Source organism: Cricetulus griseus, chromosome 4, assembly GCF_003668045.3.
Source record: "Cricetulus griseus strain 17A/GY chromosome 4, alternate assembly CriGri-PICRH-1.0, whole genome shotgun sequence".
Classification (NCBI taxonomy): domain Eukaryota; kingdom Metazoa; phylum Chordata; class Mammalia; order Rodentia; family Cricetidae; genus Cricetulus; species Cricetulus griseus.
In genome coordinates, this window is record NC_048597.1 from 156933099 (window position 1) to 156949648 (window position 16550).

General features: G+C 44.5%; 1 protein-coding gene across 1 annotated transcript; it reads left to right on the forward strand.

Annotated features, from left to right (window-relative positions):
* Nucleotides 1–250: 250 nt before the first annotated feature.
* Smim35 (small integral membrane protein 35) lies at nt 251–16083 on the forward strand. The gene is made up of 4 exons (XM_035444212.1): nt 251–308; nt 12270–12386; nt 14945–14978; nt 15984–16083. Exons 1-4 carry the CDS (start codon nt 251–253, stop codon nt 16081–16083), a joined length of 309 nt encoding a protein of 102 aa, XP_035300103.1.
* Nucleotides 16084–16550: the final 467 nt, after the last annotated feature.

Sequence of the window (16550 nt, forward strand, 5' to 3'; positions counted from 1 at the left end):
TGTGGGACACCATGGCAGACAATGATGCATGTCATCACCAAGCGGGGCCAGTTCTTGGGCCTGCTGGGAGGTGCAGGCCACCACTGGGCCTCACCCCATCACAGCATGCTAGGTTGGTGCCACCACTTGATCCGAAAGCACGATGGCTGTGTCCAGGATGCCTGGGGTGCTGGTGAGATATCTGGTACTGAGGGCAGGGAGGTGTGCAACTGTCTGGATCTTTTATGGGTTCTGCCTGAGATATGACGGCATGACATCCAGCTCCATGATTGCTCACCCCGACTCTGGGCAACAACAGGATATCCAAGGTGAGTCTCAGTGGTTCCAGTGTTCATGATGCACCAGAACAATGACTCACTGCAATAAGAACTGGCATGTAAAGCTGTTTGGGCAAAGTAATGTACTGTGTGGCACGCAGCAGACTGCAATTCCACCTTAATAAATGAATGTGCAACGGAGAGATGGGAAAGATGGCAGAACAGAGCATGAGATCACCCTGACTGAGCAGCAACAGGTGTCCAAGACGAAGGGGGGGTTCATTTTCTGGAGAGAGGGACTTCCAGGGTCCGTGCTGCCGCCAGTGGCCATGCTGATGTCCCTGATGTCTACAGAAACCACATTGATGTCCATGATCCATGATGGCAGCAGGAAAACATGTAATGCCTGAGATCTGTGCTGTAGCCAGCTGCTATGGGCAAGGTAGCTTCCCCCCCCACAGGTGTTGATGATAATTGAGAATTACCATTATCTCAGATAATTGAGATGATAACTGAGAATTGAGAGACATTGAAGGCTTCTGTGCCAACCTGCCCGCCCCCAAAAGAAACAATCTAGATTGGAAACTGTTGAAGAGAGTCCTTAAGAACTGAGATAGGGAGCCAGGTGGTGATGACGCACGCCTTTAATCCCAGCACTTAGGAGACTGTGGCCAGGGGAATTCTGTGAGTTGATACCAGCTACAGAATGAGTTCCAGACCAGCCAAGGAACAACAGAGAAACACTGTCTCAAAAAACAAACAAAACAAAACAAAAACCCGAACATTGTGATAAAGATGCTGAAGTGTGGCTCCTCACAGCTGATGGCTTCTGGAGGGCTGGTGGTGGGGAAGGACTCAGTTTTCTTTAAGGCGCTGGCCATTGGGAGTTTGACCATGTTCCATTGAGTATATGGGCAACACAATTGGACTTGGTGGTTTGGGTTTTTTTTCTTTTGTTGTTGTGTGTGTGTGTAATCCAAGGGTAGGAGGGTGGACCTGGGATGTATAGGAATCGAGTCTGATCTTGATGCATCGTATGAAATTCTGAAATAATTAATAAAAATATTATTTGGGAAAAAGAAGAAGCATTCTCTCTTCCCCATAGGACAGTAGAGCATAAGCTCACACAAATGGGAAGCATGTTTCTTTTTTAGTCACCTTTGGTGGTTTGTCGTAGAAAACTGACAATTCCATCTGAACTATCCACTTTGTTGGGGCCAGTTGCTCCTGGATTTCCTTTGGAATCCTTTTTATGCAGTCAGTGGCATTTCCCTCCTTCATTTCTGGATCAGGTCATTTGAGGACTTTTTGCTTGTTTGTTTGTTTGCTTTTGTTTAATCAAGGTTTGTCAATTTTTGGCACTCATTTCAAAGAACTGATTTTTAGTTTAACTGGCAGTCACTTTTGTTTTTATATTTAATTAACTTCTACTCTAATCATTGTTTTCCTTCTTTTTGCTTGTTCTAGATCAGTGGTTCTCAACCTGTGGGTTGCAACCCCTTTGATTATAGTGATTGCCTCTCTTCTATGTCTCTATTCTATTACCAACTTTCTGTGCTGTTATAAGTCTAACAAGATATTGTTATGATTGCCAGCTATGATCATAGTTGGCTCTACACTACTTTGTAACCATCCACTTTCTTTGTGCTATTTATTGACTAATGTGTTTCCATCTGTAATAGCCCCAATATTATATTACGTATAATGTTTCATGCACTTGTTTTCTATACCTATGAAGAACAGAGAAATAAACATCTATGCAAAAGTTACAGGTTTATCTTTATCGGTGCTTGTAGGGTGTGTGTGTGTGTGTGTGTGAGTGTATGTGTGTGTATGTGTGTGTATGTGTGTGTTCATGATACTGCACACAAGTACTCAACCACTGAGCTATACTCTGAACCCAAGACTAATAGTGCAGCACCTGGTTCTACTGAGGCTTGAACCCAAGGCCATCTGCATGGAAATAATAATCACTACACTGTGGAGCTGCTTTTTGTGTATTCAAATGATCGTGCAGAATCATTTGCTTGTAGCCTGAAGAAAGCCTTTCATTAATTAACTTAGATCAACTAGCAACACATTCAGTTTTTTTTTTTTAACCTTGAAAGGTTTTATCTTTATTTTGTATTCACTATCAAAAGACAGCTTTGCCAAATGTAGGGTTCTTGCTGATGGGTTTTCCTTTGGGCACTGTATCTCTGATCTCTGCTATTTACAGCCGGAAGCAGCTGCTCATCATATGGGCCAGCTCCCTCTGAGTTCCCTGCTATCTTTGATGTTTAGCATTTTTTAAAAGTGTTTGTCTATTCGTAAATCTCTTATTTGGAGTTTCTGGGTATGTAAACTTCAGAAGTTTTGTGCAATTTTCTGAGTATTTCCTTTGGTCTTTTCTGACCCTCCATTCTGACACCACTGCTGCCTCATTTTCTCTGGCTGTTCACCTCATGTTTTCCCTCCCGTCGATTGGCTTGCTTCACGGTTTCTTATTCTTTATTCTCCTAGCTCAGATCTGTTATGGAGTTCTTCCAATGAATGTGTTATTTTTTGCTTACTGTCATTTTCAAGACAGAATTTTATTCTTCTTCTTCTTCTTCTTCTTCTTCTTCTTCTTCTTCTTCTTCTTTCTTCTTCTTCTTCCTCCTCCTCCTCCTCCTCCTCCTCCTTCTTCCTCCTCCTCCTCCTCTTCTTCCTCCTCCTCCTCCTCTTCCTCCCTCCCTCTCCCTCCCCCATCTCTTGTTTTTTGAGACGGGGTCTCTCTGTGTAGCCTTGGCTGTTCTGGAACTCACTCTGTAGACCAGGCTGACCTCAAACTCACAGAGACCTGCCAGTCTTTGTCTCTTGAGTGCTGGGATTGAGGGTGTGCGCCCCCACCGCCAAGCCAGAATTTTATTTCTGTATACAGGGTCTGATTGTGTTGCTGAGAATAACCTTACACTTCTGAACACAAAGATCCTCCTGCTTCAGCCTCTACAGTTCTCGGGGAGCACCTAAACTGCAGGTGTTCACCACACCCAGTTTCCTTTACTTCTTTAATCATATTTTACTTTAGCTCTAGAAACATAATTATGATGACTATTTAAATTTTTCCTATTAAATCCAACATTAGGTGCTTCTTTTAGTCTCATTGCCCATCTTTTGAATGTATTGGCTTTATTCCCCTCTGTCTCCTCTTATTAGAGACAGAACATTCTTGCTGGGCTGCAGAGGCTTTGGGTCCAGGCTCCACCCTTCCACGACTTGCAGCTGACATTGCACAGAGCATGTTCTGTGTTTTTGGCTGAGTAGTCTGGGTGAAGTCTCCATTTTGCTGAGCTGAGACAGAGCTGGGAAATTCTTGCCTTTCTTACCAAATTCTCACAAAACTGCTAGAATAGATGTTTTTTCATCTGCTGTTTGCCTGTAGGCTTTAAATGGTTGTTTAAAAAAATTAAGTCTTAATCTGTTTCACTTCACGCAAAATATCTTCATGCTTTTGTGCCAGAATCTTATCTCTCCTCCTCCTCTCCCTCTTCCTTTTCTTCACCCCTTCCTTTTCCTCCTCCTCTTCCTCCTCCTCTTCCTCTTCTTCCTCCTGTTTCTCCTCCTCCCCTTTCTTCCTTTTCTCTACCTCCTTCTCCTCCTCCTGCTTCTCCTCCTCTTCCTCCCCTCCTTTCCCTCCTCCTCTTTCTCCTATTCCTCCTCCTCCCTCTCTTTCTTCTTCACCTCTTCTTTCTCCTCCCTCTCCTTTTCCTCCCCCTTCCTCCTCCTCCCTCTCTTTCTCCTCCTCCCCTTCCTCTTGTCCTTCTGTCTTTTAAATTTTGAATTGTGTTTAGTTTTTTCTCTACTTTCCTCCTTCCCCCTCTTCCTTTCCTCTCTCCCTCCCTCCTTTGTCCTTCTTAAGCAGGAAGATTCCTTGTGCTGACCCTGATTCCTAGCTATCTGATTGCAAATCTTAAGGTCTATTCCTCCCACTAAAGCCACCTGTCAGACATATGGTCATTTGACAATTGATCCATGTATCCTGCAGCAAGGTAACCGCCAAGGTCAATGTACCATTTCCTCTTTCCTTCTAACAGGACCCCTCACTTTTTTCTGCCTGAATTTATTCTACAAAGAGCAGCTAGGATAGGTTTTAGAAAGGTCATGTTTGGTCCTGATGTTGTACCACTACCTGCTTGTGTGGCTTCCCACAAAGTAGAATTACTTCACTTAGACCACAGGGCTGCATGAGATAATCTCTTCATTCCCCCCCTCACCCAATGCCCTACTCAACACTTGACCCTAATCAACACCCAACCCCATTTCTCATCTAAGCTACTCCAAACTCAGCCCCACTCCACACCAGCCCTACTCCATACCCCAACCCCACATTAGTGTATGCACCAGCCTCACACACTAGTCTTTCAGTATTTTTTTAATTGTCTCTATTCTCTATTGCAAGCTATTTGTCCATGCTGTTTTCTGGATCTAAAATGCTGCTCTGTTTTTGTTTTTGTTTTTAATTTACATTATCCTCTTGGCTTTGCCTATGTGTCACACTCAAGGAAGCCTTTTCTGACATCCTAGACTAGTCCAGTTCCCCTGTTATACTGGGACTCTGTACTTCTTCAGTAAACAGATATGATCCCTAGAGTGATTAACTGGCTTTCGCATGGACCATGCTTCATGAAGTCTGAACTCCTCTGTCGTGACCACTCTATGCCTAGTGTAGACTGGGCACAGAGCTTGGCACATAAGAGCTCCATTCAGACCTTTTGAGCATGAGGATAAATGCTCCCTGGGTGTAGAGTGTCAGGACTGGTGCTAAAGGTAGCCACAGGTTTTGCTGAGAGCTCAGGTTGTGTATGAGCAAAATAATCTGAATTTCAGAGGGAAATCCCTCATTTCTAGTCATAGTCATAATCTGGCTTATTAGCTGACACCCCAATGAACACGTATTCTAAGAGACATTCACTGAGTATCTGAGTGTCTGTCCTTGGGGCTGTGCCGTCATAAGGTGGCTGACTCCCTCCTACTTGTCATACTTATGATAAGTAACCTGGTAATTATAGAAAGTCTCCATTTCTCATTTACATTTACTTTTGACATTGTGACCCTTGAGCTTGTTTTAACCTACGTGGAAATTGTATGACAGGAAATAAAGATTGAGATAGTGACAATTAAACATAATCACCACAGGGGCTGGGGAAATGGTTCATTTCACAAAATGTTTGTCTTGCAAATATGAGGACTGAGATCCATCTCTAAGACCCAAGTCAAAAGAGCTGGGCATGATGGTAGGCACGTGGAATTCCCACGCTGGGGAGGGAGGTGAAGGCAGGCAGATAGATTCCTAAGTCTTGCAGGCCAGCCAGCCTAGACTTCTTAGTGTGCTTCAGGCCAGTGAGAACCCTTCTCAAACAGCAGCAAACAACAGTGTGAGGTGGACCGCACCTCTGAAATGACACCCAAGGTTGTTTTCTAGTCTCCATACTCAGACTTACACATACACACACACACACACACACACACACACGCACACACACAGAGAGAGACAGAGACAGAGACAGAGACAGAGACAGACACACAGAGACAGACAGAGAGACACAGAGAGACACAGAGAGGAACAGAGAGAGAGAGAGACACACACACACACACACACACACACACACACACACACAGACAGATACAGAGATAGACACACATAGAGACAGGCAGATCTCCCACAGGCCACAGCCTGAGGTTTAGGTAAAAACAGAAACACATCTAAATTAATAAACAAAGACTTTCTCGGGTCTGTGCCTCAAAGACTATATAGAGTTTTACATGAAAAACCCTAAATTAGGGTCATTGTAATGGCTTGGCAGGTAAAGGCACCTACCTGCTGCCAAGCCTAATCACCCAAGTTCGATTCCCAGACCTACATTATAGAAGGAAGAGAACCAACCCAAAAGTTGTCTTTTGATCTCTATATGTGTACTGTGGCATGTGTGGGCATGTAAAAATAAAGGAAAGTCTAAATCAATAAAACACCAGGCAAAGACTTCCTGCCATTAAAATTGTTCAAAATCTGACTTAACGAGAGCTTATCCTTGGTAAATTTTTTTGAATGCAGAAAAATAAAAATGGCTGGGCAGTGGTGGTGCATACCTTTAATCCCAGCACTCCGGAGGCAGAGGCAGAGGCAGAGGCAGAGGCAGGCAGATCTCTGTGAATTTGAGACAAACCTAGTCTACAAGAGCTAGTTCCAGGATAGCCTCCAAAGCCACAGAGAAACCCTGTCTCGAAAAACAAACAAAAAAAAAAAAAAGAAAAGAAAAAAAGAAAAAGAAAAAAAAAAGGAAGATGGTGCTTAATTCTACTTCCCAGAAAACTCTTCATTTCTCTGTCATTAAATATGTGCACCTGCTGATAACATGTAGCGCTTGCAGGAAGATGGAAATGGGATCTGCTTTCTTCCTGCTTTCTTCCCCATGGCTCCTTGCTTTGGTTACCGCATTACGTTTGGATCTGTACAGAAAACAGTGATTAGGTAGGCGGCTTTCTCATGGCTGAGTCAGAATATCCAGGGAGAGCAAGTGGAGGGGGGAGGGGCTCATTTTGGCTCACAGTCTGAGTCTATCATGGCTGTGGAGGCAAGGTGGCGGCTGCTCATGTGTCCACACTGAAATGCAGAGTGGTCCTCCTCCTTTTACATTCTTCTCCCAGGAAGTACATAGCCCATCTCGCTCATTATATGCTTTATTTGGAGTTCTGGCTATTTAAGATGAAAAGTGAATCTGGCATTCACCTTTAATCCCAGCACTGGGGAGGCAGAGGCAGGCAGATCTCTGTGAGTTCAAGGTCAGCCTGGTCTATAGGCAGATCTCTGTGAATTCTAGGACAGCCAGGGCTATGCAGAGAAACCCTGTCTCAACAAACCAAAAGAGAATCTGGTCTTCATTATTCCACAATAGATAAAGTGGAAATGGCCATAAATTGTTTTTTATATAATTTATGTGACTATGAAGGGGCAGCTTTAGAAATATGCATAGGAAAGATAAATACAAAATTTGGGAGAGAGATTACTTAGAGGGAAAAAGAAGGAAGGTCTATCCTGAAAATGAGATCTCAAGGTAAACTGCTCTTTGAGAATTTCATACATGTATAGAATGAAATATGAAATACTGATCCCCCATTTCTACCTCCAACTTTCCCTGGTATTACCCAATCACATCTACCGCTCAACTTCATGCCCCCTTTTTCTTTTAATAACTCACTACGTATGGTTAGTGCTGCCCTTAAATACATACCCATGTGTGGGCCGTCCCTTGGAGCATGGGCAACCTACCAGCATCCTCATCCCCACAGAACCACGAATCTTCCTTCCCGAGCAACCATCAGCTGCCAATGTCTCCTCAGCTATGGTGGGACCTGGGGAGCTCTTCCCTATCCACACTAGAACTGCAGCTGGCTTGGTCTGGCACAGGTCTTGTGCAGGTAGCCACAGCTGCTGTGAGTTTATGAGAACCACAGCCACATCATATCCAGAAGACAGCATTTCACAGCACTTGTCCCAACTCTAACACCCTTCCAAATTCCTCTTCAGCCATGTTGGCTGACTGAGGGGTTGATAAGATGTCCCACTGAGGGCTGAGCACTCACAGTCACTTGTTCTTGGCACGTTGACCAGTTGTGATCTCTGCTTGAGATCATTAATAGACAAGAAGGGTGCAATTTTGTAATCTTTGGAGATTAGAAGTAGGCACGTTGTTGCTGACCATGCTGTTCAATGCGGCTATAACAGGAATATTTTACGGTAAAAATGTAAAAGTATAAAGGGGAGACTAAGTAATGAATAGCCATTAGAGGGGCATACTGGAAAAATTGAGAGGTAAATCAGAGTACTTGGTGTTCTGCAAGCAATCTCAAAAGGCATAGATGGGGGTGGGAACAGACAGAGACGGAGCCTCCTTCCCTCACCTCCCATCTTAGGACAGGGACCGCCCTATCAGTGCTTTTCTTCTGCTGTTTTCTATTTCTGGATACTTTTCTTTGATAGGACCCTTGAAATCCCAGCCTCAACAGTCACTGCTATGCTACCAATATGTGAAGGCTGCCCCCGTCCCTCTGCTCTTGGTCAGCACCCCTTAGTTACAGAAGAGCTTCTGGAATCTCTGTCCTCTCTCTCTCTCTCTCATAGATGACTGTGCTGGTTCACTTCAGCTGTCAACCTGATAACAACCCAGAGTCATCTGTGGGAGACTCAGCTGGGGGACCTCCCAGATCAGATTGGTTTGTGGCCCTATCAATGAGAGATTGTCTTGATTGGAGATCGGTGTGGGTGGGCCAAGCTCACTGTGGGCAGAAGCATCCCTAGACCTGGGCTGTATGAGAAAGCTGAGCAGAATCTGAGAATGAGCCCATCAACAGCATTCCTTCATGGTTTCTGCTTGAGTTCCTGCCCTAACTTCCCTCACTGATGAACTGTGACCTGGAAGTAAAAGCCAAATATACCTTTATTCAGCTAAAATGCTTTTGGTCAGAGTATTTTATCACAGCAACAGAAAGGGAAACTAGGATAATGACCTTGCTTTTGGGTTGACCTTGGCTCCTTGTTTGTGTGTCCTCTGGTGGTCACATCTTGCCTGAGTGTGTGCAGAAGCCTCCTGACTGCCCTCCTTCGGTGTCACCCCCTTCTACCTTTTTTAACAGTTGGGGTTAGCCTTCTGTCAATCATGTCCTTCTGTCTCATGACACAGTATCTAGAAAGGTCAGTGATGTGAACGGTAAAAATAACTTACTCAGTACTCGAAAAGATAGTGAAAACTTACTGGAGCACACTGATAGAAAGCATTGTGAGTTCATAGGGTGGGGGTGGGGCATGTTGCCCAGAGGGAGAAGGGTTTCCTCTCTAGCAGCTCGGGGAGGGGTGATTGATTATCTGGTCTTATTTCATAGGCCATTTGTGAAGTGTCTATGTCTGCTTAGCTAGGAGGGCATCTCACTAGCTTGTTAGGCAGTACAGTTTAAAGTGAATGTTGTCTTTTTTTAAGACTGGCCCCTTCCATAGTACACTATGGGTCCTTAGGATCAGGTTTCAAATATTTAAGACTCCATTTGTCACTGGGACCAGGTTCCAAGTGGCTGTGTCCTGGATGCTAACGTGTAGGGATTTTGTTTTTACTTTTGGTCTTTTGTCTTTAGATGTTCTCTGCTCAGAGTCCTGTGCTGACTGCCCAGCTTGCTCAGAGAAAAAGGCTGAGCTCCCTTCTGTGTCTCTGAAGCACTGTAACATGGCTCCCACCACAAACTTCATTCCTGCACTCCTCGACAGATAGGGTGCCACAGTTCTCTTGGAACTTGTTGCTTCCTCTGTCAAGGATATTTTTTCCTCTTGATGTCTACCTGGCATTTTCTTTCTCTCACCTCCTTTGAGCATCTGCTCATCAACTCCTCTTTCATGAGGCTCCCCTGAGCACTCTATTTCAATTCTCCTCTCTACACTCACAAGACGTTTTAGCTCTTCTGCTCTATGTGTTTTCCCTGGAGTACACCACTGTCTCATATATCATTTCCTTTTTTTTTTTTGCTCATTGGCCATCTCCTTCCTCTGGAATGTATTCTCCAGGAGGGCAAGGATTTCTGTCTCCTCTATTTATTTCTATAAAGCTTGTACCGGTGCAGAAAAGATGTCATCCACGACTTGTGGGATGCCTGGAAGCATCCTGGGCTAGCACCAGGTTACTAATTCTCCTAACCTGTACTTGTCCCCACCGAGGCAACTTCTAGTTCAGTGCTTTTCAACATGCTTTTCAACATGCTTCACTGTCCACTCCAGGCCTTTGGTATCTGACACTGGCTAATTTGTTAGGACTAGGAATTTGTTGCTTATGGTTTGAAGGCTGGGATATTCGAGATAAGGTTCCAGAATGTTTGTGTAGGCAGTGGATGCTATGACCTTACACATTTGCAGAAGTAACAAAGAGAACAAGTGCACTCCACCAAGCCTTTCTGTATGGTTGCTAATCCCTTTTGTGACATCTGTGATCTTTACGATCTGACCATTAGCAGCAGGCACAAACGTCAGTTGACAAACTCATGTGTGCCAAAAATGTGACTCTGATGTTCCTAGAATCTAATGTCTAATTTTAGTCTTAATTTGCTCATACGGCAGGCACTTCAGTAGTGTTGGAAATCCTTGTTTCCTGCTTGTTCTAAAGGAGTTAAAGGGTCTGGGGGGAGTAATGAAGAGTCCCTGGTGTCACCAGCTCACAACAACACCATGGTGATCTGCGTGGTGATGGGTTTGAGTATCAATTAGATAAGGTACTGCAGGGGTGTCCTGGGGCCCCGCCATGTGGTTGTTCCCTGCTGTGACAGGGCATTGCAGCTCTCTAAGGCTGCAAGAGACTCCATTTACACAGGTGCTGTTCTTAAGTGGGCTCTGACTGTCTTTCCTGGGACTCTGCCTAGCTCTGGGTTCCCACAATTCTATTGGGGAATCCTGTTGTCTCTTTGGGCTCAATGTTTGGGTAAAGAGCATGGGTCCCCTTTCTGGGACTCACTGACATCATTGTCAACTACTTTTCCTTCATCTCCTGATTTTCTCCTAGGCTAGGGATTCTTTCTAATATAGCTAGAAGGGCCAGTCTTATTCTCACTTCCTGCCCATGCTGTGAATGTTTTTCCTTTGTCTCTGGGTCTGGGCTTCTGAAACTTATGATTAGAAAGAGAGACCCCTCCTTTCTTCATTTGACAGTCATTTTGTCTTCATGTGTGGAGAATAACAACCTGTCTTTTTCTTGTTTTGACAGACTCTCATTATGTACCCTTAACTGGTCTAGAACTTGGCATATAGAACAGTATTGCCTTAAGCTCACAGAGACCCACCTGTCTTTGCCTCCCAAGTGCCATCATGCCTGGCTTTAACCTGGCTATTTTACTGGGAAGAAAGATCAAGAAACTTGGGAAAGTAGCTTAGGTGAAGCAAACAGTAAAGTACTTGATAATACACTTGCAGTATTTGACAGATCTGATGGTGATAATGATGACAGCAATAATGACATCATTAACATCTATTGTGCACTTAGTGTGTGCCAGGTCTGATCCGAAGTGCCCTCTTTTCCTGACATTCCCATTAATTGTTTCATAACTGTGCATTTTGTATTGGTCTCAATAACCATAAGAACTGCTGAAATATAGAAGGGTAGAGGGACTAATGGCTCCCACCATATGCAAACGATGGGGCTGGACTTCATGTCATGCACTAGCCTACTCCCAATGTCTATGCTCAACCAACACACCTCCCAGACTCATGGCAACATCCCTAGAGGCCCTGCCCCTTTGCCCTTGGGCATAAAGAGTCATTCTATTTCTCCATCATATTTCAACAGCTTCCTCTACCTCCTGTGCCCTGGCACAGGTGACCTGCCTCATGGTGTGCCGACCATCAGCTTCAGAGTCTGGTCACTCTCTCTGTTTCTGTTCTGTCCTCTCACTTCCCTGCATACTTCCAAACACTCTTTGTCTCCTGCTCTTAGTTTAGCCTTTCAAATAACAAATAATTTAGCTGAGAGCTCAGTCCACAAAAGGGAAGAAGTGGCAAGAGCAAAGAGCAAGCAGAATGCAAGCCCTGCCCACTGGGTACATGGGCTTTGCAAAAGGGGGAGAAACCTGGGATCCTATGGTCTGTGCCCTTGAAGGTCTCCAGGCTGTCCCTCCTGGCCACCAAGACTGTGCTGAGGCCAAGCCTCCCAGGCTCTTCTTCAAGAAGGCAGAGCATCTTCTATTAAATAGAATGCCCATGATTTCAGGAATCTCTCCAATTCTGAAATATCCATTGCCAGAGGAGTGTTGTGCCTTTGGATTAACATGCTAAAGATACCCTGCCTAGATGCAGTTTCACAATTCAGGTATCAGACATTCCCATCACTGCGTGGTTGGGCTGAGCCAGCCAGCTTAGCCTGACAGGCTTGTAGAGGACTGATGGGCGGTGGGAGGAAGTGGAGGGAAGTTGTGAAGTGGCACAGGGCTTTGGTACCGTGGACGTGAGGATGCATGACTTCTCTGCAGGTGAGGACTCCATCAGCACGCTGGGCATGATCCTTGGAGTGGGACTGTCACTGCTGCTTGTATCCATCCTTGGCTACAGTTTGGCCAAGTGGTACCAGCGCGGGTACTGCTGGGACGGTGAGTGAGCCCCATGCCAAACAGCCCCAAACTCTGCTCTGCCCTTCCTCATCAGTAAAGCTGGCAAGGCTGGGCGGGATGGTAAGCTTTTCAGCACAGCAGGATGCAAAAATGTTTCCTCTGGCAGTTGTAGTGGGTAGCTGAGCAGCTGAAGTGGGCTTGGATGGGGAGGCAGGACCTTTATCCAGGGAATGGAGGTTCCTCCCACTAGAGGAAGTAGCCAGCTTCTTCTTCTTCTTCTTTTTTTTTTTTAAACTCCCCAAGACCAGGGGCAACACCTGGAAGGCTAGGGGACCAGGCTGGCTCCTTATGTGTCTTTCTCTGTCTGTGGGTCTACTCGTATCCCCTGTCCTCCCCCCTCCCCCATGCCCATGAGTTGCAAATTTACAATTATCTATTGAGCATCTACCATGTACCAATGTACTTTTCTTTGGTATGTATTTTTAACATTCCACACAATGAAGAAGTTATTATATTTTTGCCCTGTTTTTATATGGCCTTGATATGGATACCAGGCTGCCCTCAAACTCTCAATCTTCCTGCCTCAGCCTAGTGAGTTCTGGGAATATAGCCAACCACCATCATGTTTAGCTACAGCCTACATTTTTTTTTTTTTTGAGACAGCCTCTAGCCCAGGCTGACTTTGAATTACCTATGCAGCTAAGGATACCTTGAACTTCTGATCTCCTTGCCTCAACCCTCCAAGTGCTAGGATTACAACTATACATTACCACCCCCAGTTGGGGGAGGAACCCAGGGCTTTTCACATGCAAGATAAATACCCTACCAACTGAGTGACATCTTCATCCCTCAGCTTCCATTATTGAAGTCTACAGGCATATGTGGTGGATATCTGCTAGGAGCCAAAGGATTATTCAGTAATTAAGCAGCCTCATTTCACAAGATCAACTCATCAGAATGAAAGATTCTTTTGGAGGATTAAACCAAGACATAAGCTGTATTGCAGTTATTGCCTTGTGAATGAATTGGCTGTTTGCTTGCTGTAGATTTCTTGCTGTAGCTTACTCCCATCTGTTAAAATACTTGGAATTTATTTCATACAGTTCAGCACTATTTGATCACTTATTGGGCACAATTTTCCCTATGCATTTGGGGTATATTGCTAACATCAAGTTTAGGATTTTAAGATAAACTATTACCAAAAAAATGCAATATTATTTACTAGGACATGTATCCAGCTTTGTGACTTGTTGAGTCAAGGTAAACAGTGCAAAGTAACCTAATTGTGGTACCAAGGACAATAATGAACTCTTTGCACAGATTCCTAGCCTCAGTTTTATGGCCTTTGTTCAAATACCACAGGATAAGATTTCCTGACTGGCCAGGGTTAGCTACAAAATATAAATTAACTTCATAGCCCCATAATAGAGTTACAAACTTCTCTTTCTACTCTAGGGTTACATGATGAACAATATATTAAGATTTAAAAAATGCTTTTAATGTCACTGTGCCAACAACTGTGAGTGTTGTATGGGCTCCTCTATCCCTTGCCCCTGCAGCTCACACTGCTGCACTGTCTCTGAGGACACTTAAGTAAACAGACAAGTCTCCAGTCCGAGAAAGTCTGGCCTTTACAACCACTAATCACAAAATGTTTAAGATGTTTTATCCACTCAAAAGTATAGGATACAACACACAATTTCCTTATTTCTTTCATTATTTCAGTCCTAAAAGTCTATCTCTATAGATAAGATAACAAAAAAGACTTTTCCTTTTATAGCTGTGGTTTGCAGCTCACTAGCTAAGGCGTTAACAAAAAAAAAAAAAAGTTCTTTTCTTACTATCTGGATTTATTGCACTGTGAGTTGGAATGATTCTGTTTCTTATCATTTACTTAAGAAATGGTATGTGACCTTCAGATGAATACCTGCAAGATTTTGTGGGTCTTTATAATCTGGGTAGAACAAAGAGAAGCTGAGGCAGAAGCTTGAGGAGAGGCTGGCAGAAATTAGCAGAAATAGGAAAAAGAAGAAGAAGAAGAAGAAGAAGAAGAAGAAGAAGAAGAAGAAGAAGAAGAAGAAGAAGAAGAAGAAGACAGAAAATTGTAATTGGAGTTAGAATTGAGACAGAGAATTAGAGCTAAGAAATTATAGACAGGGTAGCAGAATTAGAATAGAAGCAGAAGAAAAAAGAACAAATAAGAGACATGTTGCAGTGAGGTCGTGTGAGTGATTTGTTTCTTTTACCCTTAGACATTTTCCCTCCCTGGATGTAGAGGGTTGGCTGGACCCTGAAGGCATCTGAGGGGCTGGTACTCCAAAAGACCCAGTTTAAAATTCACAGGATTGCAACATGGAGCTGGGGTGAAGCCTAGATCTGGATCTTTGGGGGGCCCTAGGCTAGAACTGCTTCCTTCCTAGGGTGATCAGGGCTCCTGTTGGAAGGACCTTGAAGGGTCTTGAGAACCCCACACAACACCCCAAGATCAGCCTGTTTACACTTTGGGCAGGTGGGGGAAGCACCATGTGTTTGTTCCCAGAGAGATAATAGTCACTTCCCCTGGAGGTCCTAACTCTCTTTTCTGGCTGTCTTCCCAGGGCCTAATTTTGTCTTCAACTTATACCAAATCCGGTGAGTAGATCCAAGAAAGATCTGGGTGGGCTGGCATTGGGGGCTAAACATAATGAAAAAGAATTAGAGACGGAAATGGAACTTACTGCTTCCCTTCTCTGGCTCTCTTGTAAGTAAACCAGAAATACTCCATTTAGAAAAGTTCTCAGCCCATGTGAGGCCCTGATGATAACAATCATCTTAGCATTCACTCTCAGGCAGAGAACACACCACCCATGCATCCATCTATCTTCCCACTCATGTACAAACCTGCCTACTCACTCAGCCATCCTTACACCCACCATTCGCCTATCCATCCATAAGCCCACCCACCTACCCCTGTATTTGTCAATCTGCCCATCCACCCACCCCACCGCTCACCAACTCATCATGCACCACCTACCTACTCTACTCATTTACCCATCAACCCCCTTTGCTCAGCCATGAATCCATACATTCATCCATGTATCCACCCATTTATAGACGCATATGCATCCATGTCCAAGCATGCATGTATCACCATCCATCCATCCATCCATCCATCCATCCATCCATCCATCCACTCACTTATCCATCCACCTGTTTATTATTTATTTTAAAAGTTTTATTATAGCCAGTTTTACGGTATTTATTTCCAAGAATACAAAGATGGCTTGGCATCTTCTCGTCCCTAAGCATCTGAGGGCCAATGCTGGAGACAAGCCTGATAGCAAATAATGCAGTCTTGGGCACAGTCTAGGATTTTAAAAAAAGAACAATCAAAGAAAGTCATAGATTTGAGAAACAGATGTCAGGAAGACCTCGCAGAGTATGTCATCTCACTATTCCCTGCCACAGGGCAGGCCTGCTTCTACTCTGGCCCTGGGAGATGAGATGAATCTTCATCTGGAAGATAAGTAAATGAGTCAGTGGCCTAGAGATTTCCCTACTTCTAGGAACCACTTTGTAGGTTCTAGTTTAGGGAGACAGCCCCCAGGGAGAGGCTGGGCTCTCGATTTCAACAGCTTTATTGGAAATCTGTCTCAGGAACCTGAAGGACTTGGAAGTGGGGCCGCCCTTCACCATCAGTGGCCAAATGAGCAGTCCAGATGGTGGCTACATGAAGTTCTCCAATCAAAGAGTCTGATGGAGAAGCATCTAGCCTCTGGAGGTCAGGAGAGGTGAGTAGAGGGAAGAACTCCTCAGTGGGCCTGATGTCTGAGGAAGTTCCTAAGAGGGTCCAGGCTGTCACCTAGCCTAGCACCAAGGACTACTCATAACATAAATACATTACTCAATCTTTTCTGGGAGAGTCAGGCAAGATTGACGACATAGCAAAGCCCTTCCCAAGCCATCTTCCCTTTTTAGCATCTCTTCTCTTTACACAGGGAAAGGCTCCTGGGTCATTATGAGTCTTCCTGGGCTGCCCTTCCTTCCTGGGCCCAGAAAGCCCAACCTGGCCAGGAGTGTGGAGAACAAGGAACCTTTTCTAGGTCCTCTTCCAGCCTCACAGACTTGTGTCTCTGTGGATGGGCCTGATCAGCCTTAGCAGTTTTCTCATGGGACTCAGAGAAGCAACTGTTCCCCACGGTTACAAACCGTATTCCAGGAGAG